Source organism: Aegilops tauschii, chromosome 6 (genome assembly GCF_002575655.3).
Source record: "Aegilops tauschii subsp. strangulata cultivar AL8/78 chromosome 6, Aet v6.0, whole genome shotgun sequence".
NCBI lineage: Eukaryota > Viridiplantae > Streptophyta > Magnoliopsida > Poales > Poaceae > Aegilops > Aegilops tauschii.
The window spans coordinates 92641107-92652334 of NC_053040.3; the positions used below are offsets into that span (position 1 = coordinate 92641107).

The window sequence follows — 11228 nt, forward strand, 5'->3', positions numbered from 1 at the left end:
CTCTGAAGGTTTTCCCCCCTAAAAATGAAGGACAAAAGTAAAAAAAGAACTATTATGGTGCCAGCCTGGTACAATAAGAAACTGCTACAGTATGACACCGCTACATTAAGTCGCTCGTGGAAGATTGCTACATGGGTCGGCCCAGTTGGAAGTTGTCTGTGCGTTGGGGTCACTATTTGTCGCAGCAAGCGGCAAATAAGAGCTCCCTTGGATGGGGGCCGGGCCGGCTTGAGCGCAGAGACTAAGAATCTTATTTTACCGTTTTCAAGTCTACACGTGCATACGAGTTTTTCTCTGAACCTTTTGATTTTCGTATGTTCGAGAGCTATAGCAGTTATAGCATAAAATATAAACATTAATTATAAATTTAAAAATAAATAATAACACAAATTGTTATTGCCTCTAGGGAAATTCCAACATATTCTCCGGCCCAAGTACTTTCAACATCACGACATCCATTCCTTTTGGATGGGCGGCTGAAGAGAGTTTCTGAGACTCATGAAGCTAATCAAGTTCGTGCATTTGTAAAAGTGGCGGTGTCACTACTCCCATATTATCGCGGTTTCTGTACCGAAGCCTTGGCAGGATTTCACGACGCAAAGATTGATAACATGGAGATGTTTGTTAGAAATTTCAATGTAGTTCTCAGTTATAGATGTTACCTTTTAGTTTGTTGGATCTATGATCTGAAGCATTGTAATAGTGATATTTGTCAAGTTTGAATAAAGTTATAGGACATTCTAAAAGAAGTAGTGCTACCAAATCTTGAAGGCAGAGTAGCTGAAACAGGCAATCCTGAATTAAAATGTTAAAGCAGTTTATGAAACAACGATGCACACACATTTCTAAGTCTGTGATATCATCACGACTCAGAGGTTAAGTTCGACTCGACATAAAAGCCTCAAATGTAATCGACCGACAACTTCTACTACGTCCATCAAAGGTTTGCAGCGATTCCATCTTAGTCAGAGAGCCAAACCATTATCTCCGACACCGCCAGCTTGTATATGTCGTCACACGCCACATTATCTCCGAACTGGTTGCTCATTCCATTTATCTGTTTGCAAAAAAAAAAAACACCTAATGTCAAAGAATGCTCATGAGAAGTAGCTACAATTTATTAATTGATTTGTTTTGTCAAGAATTTATCATGCCATTCCCCAAAAAATATGAAATAATGGCATTGCACCAAATATAGGAACGTGTGCACACGGAAGTACCGACACTAAATGCAATGATGTATTTTTTTGGGGTCTGATAAGTGAGGTATTTCGGTTAGAGTGGCTAATTAGGGCAGGAACGACCTGTGTTTTTCAGCCTGTTAGCGTGATAGAAGCAATGGGCTTTTATTCCAGGCCCATTTGTTAGGCACGACTTACGTGTGTGCTCGATGGAGTCAGAGGGGATAACTACGTAGTGGGTGTGGATAGCTGGAGTGCGAATGATCCATGCTGTACACATAAAACCTTGTGTGTATACCTTCCGTCGTTCTTGGCTATCACTATTGGAATCGCCGAATGTTCCGAGAGGAACTCGGCAAAGCCTAGAAACAACTCATTCATGTCCTTATTCTTAGCCCCCCCCCCCTTTTTACATTGTAAGCTTAATTATCCCCTTTCCACATGTGCATCACTAATAACTAAACCATGCCGCAATGTAATTCAAAAATGAAAGGAAACACAACTAAAGTTCTAAAAAGTTTTCCTAAAAAAAGTTCTAAGAAGTTAACATCTAGCTAGATTTGCTTTCAAAGATATTATTCCAAAATATATGATTACCACATGCATCTTGGCAAGTTACCATTCTAAATTTAGTATTTTTAGTTTACATAAGATCAATGCATGCTTCAATCTGACAGGAATCATCTCTTGTTCTGAATTTTAGAATGAATTCAAAGACATAAGTTGATGTATAACATCCAAATACTATTCTACAGAAAAAGGTACATGAAGTAAAAAAATTACCATATTGAGCGTTCACAAGCTTAAGAAAAATGTATTAAAATTACCACTCTTGAACCCCTAAGTTATTGTCCATGTTTCGATAAATTATGAACACAGTCTAGATTTTTTTTACACCTTTACATCTTACATTGTAGGTTTAGTGTATTCCGTTTTTCCATGTAAACCAAAGCAGAACGTATTAGGGCACCTTATCCTATGTTGTTCCAAGAAAGTTTGCTACGACCGCTCTCTCCCATAACCCAGTTCCAGGCACTAGTTTTGGCGACGAGTGTGGTGAGTTGGGCCATTTTCAAATGGAAGCGATTGTGGATTTATGGAGGCATTGACCCAAAGTTAGGTTTAGCTAGTTTCACGTGGACACAATATTTAAAGGCTAGAAGAAGACAAGGGCGAAGAAGGTGAACATAAACCATATGACTATAATGAGTTCATTTATAGTGTTGGTTGAAGGGAAAAGGCATTATGCAACCCTTTCTATGAAAATGGGTGGTTATGGCAACGGTTGATCTTTGGGAAAAATAAGGCGAAAAAAGGAGGGGGGAAACCAGGAGATGTGTTGGCAGGGAAGGATTGCTACATAATTAATCATGGATTAATCTTAATATCGAAGCACAACACCAGTGATAGAAATAAGGGATGTGTGTGTTGGATGTAATATCTCCGACATGCACAATGATGGTAGTAATGTTTCAAAAGAAAAAAAAAGTAGCATGATAATTAAACATCTCCCTTTTATTCCTGTGTACTCGCTAAACTGCTGCACTTGCCAGATCGATTCTTAAGATATATGTCCGCACAGAAACAAAAGGCAAGAATGATCACCCAACATCCCTCATAGTCTTTTCCATCTAATGGTCATGTGCATTTAGACAATGATTTTCATATATGTAAAACAGACACATTTAGTGCTTCTAGGAAATGAACTTATATCTACTTGGGAGGTTTTGCTGCAAGCCTGCAACTAGAGCAGTCTCAAGTTTATAGTGTGTCCAACTAGAAATTAGAAAATCTATGGAGAGGACGTCATCCTAGTATATTGAACAGGCAAACACCATGTTACTATTTGATTGGAGGTTGTGTAAACTTGATGGAGCAAGGCAGCAGTAGAAGGACAGAACGAAGCAAGATGAGGAATACTCAGATGAGAACTAGGATGCATGAAGAAGTAACAGTTAAGGTTGACAAGGTGATTTGGAGATTGTGTTCCTATGAGGTGGCTCATGAGTTATATGTAAGCGCAAAAACAAGTTACATGTAATTGCATGAGTTCGAGTTCTCCCACTTTACCAAACAACCGTTTCGACGTTAGGGGATACTACGGTTTCTGATATGACGCATGTGTATCCTATGCAGATCTGATCCTGCCACTTAATTTACTGAGCAGTTTCGAGAATGTAATATTGTAGTATGTTTCTAATCGGCAGATATACACTACTAACTCCTTATCAAACTAGCCTACAAAAACATCTTATATTTTGATACGGAGGTAGTATCAAATAAGACCGACAAATTATAGTGTGGTAAAAATATGACCCTCCTACAGGGAGGATATACCCCCATGCAAAGATATGCACCACCACAACAAGATGGCACATGTTCCCCTTTCCCCTCATGTTCATAATGTGAAATTAGTTGTTTTCGGCCTCAATCATGCATATGACTACTAGTAGTATTCTTGCACCTATATAAGACTGGCAAACCGTCATCACTGACCAAAATCGCAGAAGCTAAATCGAGAGCATGGCTTTACTTACACGAGCTTGGATGGTGTACATGCACTGGGAGCGGTCAGACGAGATCCCCGTCGTGACCACGTCGATGCCGTGCTTCTCCAGCACGGCCGTCACCATGGTGAGAACGCCTGGACGCCGCCCCACGGACATGTGGATGTACGCGTAGATGCCGGACAGGCTCAGGACGACGTTCGGCCCTGACCACGTCTGGAGCGGCACCGGTTCCGGCGCCGCGGTCACCGCGCCCAGAGCCATGGATGGCGCTGGCGCCGCCCCAGTCTGCCAGATCCCGCCAGCCGACAGCCCGGTCACCGGCGTCGCCATGGCCATAGGCATGGCCGCTGCCACTGAAGAGGAGACCCCGCCATTGGCTGCGGCGGCGGGCTTGCCTCGTGCGAAATCCCTCTCCAGCTTTTGCTTCTCCAGCTCGCTCACCGTCCCCTCCAGGCTCTTGATGTAGTGTATGGCTTCCATCACTATGCTCGACTTGTCAACCTGAAACACCAAAACAATAAGCGAGTGACGATCTGACGATCGACTAGCCCTATCTGCATCCGCAAAGCACAAAGCCCTAATATACGACCCTAGCTAGGTATCTGCTGATCTCATCACCTTGTCGGGGAGGGTGGGGAGGAGGCCGTGCAGCTTGGTGAACATCTCGCTCATCCGCCTCCGCCTCTCGCGCTCCGTGATGATGTGCAGTTCTCTGTCGCCTCGGCGGCCGCCTGATCTGCCATCCCTGCGAGCAGCTACGACCGGCGCTGTCATGATCTTACCCTTAGATCTACAACCCTCCTCTTCTTCTTCAACCTTGGGGACGCCCTTCCCCTTGTCAATAGCGCCGCCGAGGAGCAGCCGGCTGCTGGCCTTGGATCCCTTGCTGCCCTTGCCGGAGCTCATGGAGTCGGAGCTGGTCGCCGGTGGAGCGTTGTTGTCGTTGTCTTTCGCCATGGCACAAAACTTAAACACAAAGTAAGGTGTATGGAATTTGGATGTGGAGAGAAGGCGTTTTCTGCTCGCTTCAAGGAAGGATGGCAAAACTTTTGCGTCTTCTCAAAATATGTCACGGGGTTTCGTGTTTGTCAGGATGTACAAAATTAATTGCCATGATATTGTGCTAAAATTCTCTTTCTATCTCTAGCTATCTCCAAACCGTTGCTGCCAAAAATGTGTAATGTCTCGTAGCTAGCTGGCTCATTCTAACACTACTGGCACATCCATTGAATTTACAGCCTGCTCATTTATTTCAGTAAAATTGAAAGGAAAGCAAACAAACTTTCCTGCAGGACGATCTTCATTCTGATTGGTCAGTCAATTGATCTGATCAACACAATTATGAACCATTTGGTACTACTCCGTAAATCCATATACTAGCATTTTACTAAAAATATTGTAATATTGCCGAGTATTTAACTAGTACTAATAATCACGGTTTTGAACTGGTCGGCGCAGGGCGGTCGCACACAGTAACTCCATTTTCCGGGAAAGTAGAAATAACGGAACCAAACTTTTCTTTTGCCCACGTTTTGAGCAACATACGCAACTACAAGAACACAAATTCTGTTCAGTGCTAACACAAAAAGCAGCATGTTAAGCATGTATGGCATATTGGCATCCAATTATTTGATCACCTTTTTGTAGGCATCTCACCAAACACTTAACGTATTTTACCGGGTAATCCAAAAGGCTGTCCCATTTCCATTTGACCTGGAGTATAATTGATAAAAAGCTAACTTGTACGTACATAGCACAAGCTAGCAAGGATTACATATGAAGTGTTGGCAAAAACACGAAAGCTTATCACCAAATTTATGGAGTTAGCCAAATAGCTAGCCAGCCAGCCAAGTGTGCATCCGCCGTATAAAAGGCTGCTTTTGAACGAAAGCATAGCTAGCTGCTGTTGGCCTTGTTGGCTGGAGACTGCAGGAATACAAAGCTGTGGTTTGTCGTAGTCTTTTGATTCATCGTTGAATCAATGGACGGTAGATAGATAGTTTCTATAGAACGGTCAGACGAGAAACAGGTGCGACGTGATCTACACCGTATGATCGAGCGGGCGGGTCTTGATGCTGTTTTTTTTTTGAAAGGTTGATGCTGGCTTTGTTTGCCACGCCAGAGAGATCAATAGTTCGCTTAGAACTTAACTGCATGACGCACTTTGATGAGTGTATTTTACACTCATTACACCATTGTTTGAATCGGATAGTCTGATTATTTCAAAAAACCCACTACTCATTAATGACTAATAAATGCAAAAGATTAATTTTTGAATCAACACTTCAAAATAGACTATTTTTCTGCCACGACTTCCACGAATGTCATTCCCTGATAAAACTTGGCAAGCACTTAAAACATTTGTCATTCTTTGCCACCAAATTTATTTTTGAATTTTTTTAGATTTTACTGTTCATGGTGGTATGATAAGCGCTAAAATTCGGATGTGCACTTTCCAACACTTTTTTCATGAATGCAAATGACATTGACATGTAGGTGATGTTTTCCCAAACATTTCGGTATCTTATTTGCATTTTTCTGATTTAGTATGAATAGTTATGAAGTTTTTAAAGTGACGGTCAAATGGTCAAAGGGCAAAAGCATAAGACGACCAAAGTGGGTTGGACAGAACCGCTGGCTTTTGAAAATTAGGGGCAATCCTGTCGAGTGGGACACAACTAGGGGCATAAAACCAATTATCCCCAAAAGAAAAGCCCCAAGTGGGGGCTGGAAGGCCCAACCCACCTCCCCCCCCACTCTTCTCCCTCCTCTGTACAGGAGGCAGGGGCGTGGCAGCCATCCACGGTGCCATGGCCACACCTGGATGCGTGGCAGCCATCCGCCACCCCCCTGAATGCCTACAATTGCCCCGCAACCCCCCTCGGTCGAACCCTAGTTTTTCGGCTTGGTACATCACTTATGTTCGACTGCATGTGAGCAGTAGCAAATCGATAGGCCAAGCTTGAAGGAAATATGCCCTAGAGGCAATAATAAAGTTGTTATTTATATTCCTTATATCATGATAAATGTTTATTATTCATGCTAGAATTGTATTAACCGGAAACTTAGTACATGTGTGAATACATAGACAAACATAGTGTCCCTAGTATGCCTCTACTAGACTAGCTCGTTAATCAAAGATGGTTAAGTTTCCTAGCCATAGACATGTGTTGTCATTTGATGAACGGGATCACAGGAAAAGACCCATCCGTTAGCTTAGCACTATGATCGTTTAGTTTATTGCCATTTCTTTCATCATGACTTATACATGTTCCTCTGACTATGAGATTATGCAACTCCCGAATACCGGAGGAACACCTTGTGTGCTATCAAACGTCACAACGTAACTGGGTGATTATAAAGATGCTCTACAGGTGTCTCCAAAGGCGTTTGTTGGGTTGGCATAGATCAAGATTAGGATTTGTCACTCCGTGTATCGGAGAGGTATCTCTGGGCCCTCTCGGTAATGCACATCACTATAAGCCTTGCAAGCAATGTGACTAACGAGTTAGTTACGGGATGATGCATTACGGAACGAGTAAAGAGACTTGCCGGTAATGAGATTGAACTAGGTATGATGATACCGGCGATCGAATCTCGGGCAAGTAACATACCGATGACAAAGGGAACAACGGACATGACGAGGAGTCTCGAAATGGTTGAGAGGTAAAGATTCATATATTGGAAGGTTGCATTCGGACATCGGAATGGTTCCGAGTGATTCGGGCATTTTTCCGGAGTACCGGGAGGTTACCGGAACCCCCCGGGGAAAGATATGGGCCTTATGGGCCATAGGAGGGAGGCTAACCAGCCCACAAGGGGCTGGTGCGCCCCCCACAAGGGAGGAGGCCGAATTGGACTTGGGAAGGGGGCACCACCCCCTTTTCCTTCTCCTACTCCCTCTCCTTCCCCTTTTCCCCTCCGGTAGAAGGAAAAAAGGGTGGGGCCGAATCCTACTAGGACTGGAGTCCTAGTAGGACTCCCCTCTCCCTGGCGCGCCCCTTGTTGGCCGGCCTCCTCCTCCCCTCCTTTATATACGGGGACAGGGGGCACCCCAAAGGCACAACAGACAATCTCTTAGCCGTGTGCGGTGCCCCCCTCCACAGTTACACCTCGGTCATATTATCGTAGTGCTTAGGCGAAGCCCTGCGCCAGTAACTTCGTCATCACCGTCACCACGCCGTCGTGCTGACGGAACTCTCCCTCGGCCTCAGCTGGATCAAGAGTTCGAGGGACGTCACCAAGCTGAACGTGTGCAGATCGCGGAGGTGCTGTGTGTTCAGTACTTGATCGGTTGGATCGCGAAGACGTACGACTACATCAACCGCATTACTAAACGCTTCCGCTTTCGGTCTACGAGGGTACGTGGACACACTCTCCCCGCTCATTTCTATGCTTCTCCTAGATAGATCTTGCGTGATCGTAGGATTTTTTTTGAAATACTATGTTCCCCAACAGTGGCATCTGAGCCAGGTCTAGGCGTAGATGTTATATGCACAAGTAGAACACAAAGAGTTGTGGGCAATAATAGTCATACTGCTTACCAGCATGTCATACTTTGATTCAACGGTATTGTTGGATGAAGCGGCCCAGACCGACATTACATGACCGCGTTCATGAGACTGGTTCTACCGCCGTGCTTCGCACACAGGTGGCTAGTGGGTGTCTGTTTCTCCAACTTTAGTTGAATCGAGTGTGACTACGCCCGGTCCTTTTTGAAGGTTAAAACAACACACTTGACGAAAAATCATTGTGATTTTGATGCGTAGGTAAGAACGGTTCTTGCTAGAAGCCCATAGCAGCCACGTAAAACTTGCAACAACAAAGTAGAGGACGTCTAACTTGTTTTTGCAGGGCTTGCTGTGATGTGATATGGTCAAGACGTGATGATATATAAATTGTTGTATGAGATGATCATGTTTTGTAACAGTTATCGGCAACTGGCAGGAGCCATATGGTTGTCGCTTTATTGTATGAAATGCAATCGCCATGTAATTGCTTTACTTTATCACTAAGTGGTAGCGATAGTCGTAGTAGCAATAGTTGGCGAGACGACAACGATGCTTTGATGGAGATCAAGGTGTCAAGCCGGCGACGATGGTGATCATGACGGTGCTTTGGAGATGGAGATCAAAGGCACAAGATGATGATGGCCATATCATATCACTTATATTGATTGCATGTGATGTTTATCCTTTATGCATCTTATTTTGCTTAGTACGGCGGTAGCATTATAAGATGATCTCTCATTAAATTTCAAGGTACAAGTGTTCTCCCTGAGTATGCACCGTTGCGACAGTTCGTCGTGCCGAGACACCACATGATGACCGGGTGTGATAAGCTCTACGTTTATATACAACGGGTGCAAGCCAGTTTTGCACACGCAGAATACTCGGGTTAAACTTGACGAGCCTAGCATATGCAGATATGGCCTTGGAACACTGAGACCGAAAGGTCGAGCGTGAATCATATAGTAGATATGATCAACATAGTGATGTTCACCGTTGAAAACTACTCCATCTCACGTGATGATCGGACATGGTTTAGTTGATATGGATCACGTGATCATTTAGATGACTAGAGGGATGTCTATCTAAGTGGGGGTTCTTAAGTAATATGATTAATTAAACTTTAATTTATCATGAACTTAGTCCTGATAGTATTTGCATATCTATGTTGTAGATCAATTGCTCGCGTATAGCTTCCCCGTTTTATTTATGATATGTTCCTAGAGAAAACTAAGTTGAAAGTTGATAGTAGCAATGATGCGGACTAGGTCCGTGATATGAGGATTACCCTCATTTGCTGCACAGAAGAATTATGTCCTCGATGCACCACTAGGTGACAGAACTATTGCAGGAGCAGATGCAGACGTTATGAATGTTTGACAAGCTCGGTATGATGACTACTTGATAGTTTAGTGCACCATGCTTAACGGCTTAGAAGCGGGACTTCAAAAGAGTTTTGAACGCGACAAAGCATATAAGATGTTCCAAGAGCTGAAATTAGTATTTCAGACTCATGCCCGAGTCGAGAAGTATGAGACCTCTGACAAGTATTTTGCCTACAAGATGGAGGAGAATAGCTCATCCAGTGAGCATGTGATCAGATTGTCTGAGTACTACAATCACTTGAATCGAGTGGGAGTTAATCTTCCAGATAAAGATGATGATTGACAGAGTTCTCTAGTCACTATCACCAAGTTACTAGAACTTCGTGATGAACTATAATATGTAAGGGATGGCGAAAATGATTACCGAGCTCTTCGCGATGCTGAAATCAGCGAAGGTAGAAATCAAGAAAAGCATCAAGTGTTGATGGTTGACAAGACCACTAGTTTCAAGTAAAAGGGCAAAAGGAAAGAAAGGGAACTTCAAGAAGAATGGCAAGCAAGTTGCCACTCCCATGAAGAAGCCCAAAGATAAACCCAAGCCTGAAGCTGAGTGCTTCTACTTTAAAGGAAATGGTCACTGGAAGCGGAGCTGCCCCAAATACTCGGCGGATAAGAAGGATGGCAAAGTGAACAAAAGTATATATGATATACATGTTATTGATGTGTACTTTACTAGTATTCATAGTATCCCCCTGGGTATTTGATACTGGTCCAGTTGCTATGATTAGTAACTCGAAACAGGAGTTACAAAATGAACAAAGACTAGTTGAGGGCGAGGTGACGATGTGTGTTGGAAATGGTTCCAAAGGTTGATAAGATCACCATCGCACACTCCCTTTACCTTCGGGATTAGTGTTGAACCAAAAGTAAATGTTATTTGGTGTTTGCGTTGAGCATGAATATGATTTTATCATGTTTATTGCAATACAGTTATTCATTTAAGTCAAAGAATAATTGTTGTTCTATTTACATGAATAAAACCTTCTGTGGTCATACACCCAAGGTGAATGGTTTATTGAATCTCGATCGTAGTGAAACACATATTCATAATATTGAAGCCAAAAGATGCAAAGTTAATAAAGATAGTGCAACTTATATGTGGCACTGCCTTTAGGTCATATTGGTGTAAAGCACATGAAGAAACTCCATGCCGATGGACTTTGGAATCACTTGATTATGAATCATTTGATGCTTGTGAACCATGCCTCATGGGCAAGATGACAAAGACTCCATTCTCCGGAACAATGGAGCGAGCCACTGACTTATTGGAAATAATACATACAGATGTATGCGGTCCAATGAGTGTTGAGGCTCGCGGCGGGTATCGTTATTTTCTGACCTTCACAGATGATTTGAGCAGATATGGGTATATCTACTTAATGAAACACAAGTCTGAAACATTTGAAAAGTTCAAACAATTTTAGAGTGAAGTGGAAAATCATCTTAACAAGAAAATAAGGTTTCTACGATCTGATCGTGGAGGTGAATATTTGAGTTACGAGTTTGGCCTTCATTTAAAACTGTGGAATAGTTTCACAACTCACGCCACCTGGAACACCATAGCGTAATGCTGTGTCCGGACGTCGTAACCGTACTTTATTAGATATGGTGCGATTTATGATGTCTCTTACCGATTTACCACTA

The 11228-nt window shown here is 43.1% G+C and overlaps 1 protein-coding gene across 1 annotated transcript; it reads right to left on the reverse strand.

Annotated features, from left to right (window-relative positions):
- Positions 1–777: 777 nt before the first annotated feature.
- On the reverse strand, positions 778–4748 carry LOC109731601 (transcription factor bHLH95-like). Its single transcript, XM_020290775.4, has 3 exons — positions 4310–4748; positions 3719–4192; positions 778–1057 (listed from the first exon to the last, which is right to left on the reverse strand). Exons 1-3 carry the CDS (start codon positions 4646–4648, stop codon positions 962–964), a joined length of 909 nt encoding a protein of 302 aa, XP_020146364.1. The 5' UTR covers positions 4649–4748; the 3' UTR covers positions 778–961.
- Between the last annotated feature and the right edge of the window lie 6480 nt (positions 4749–11228).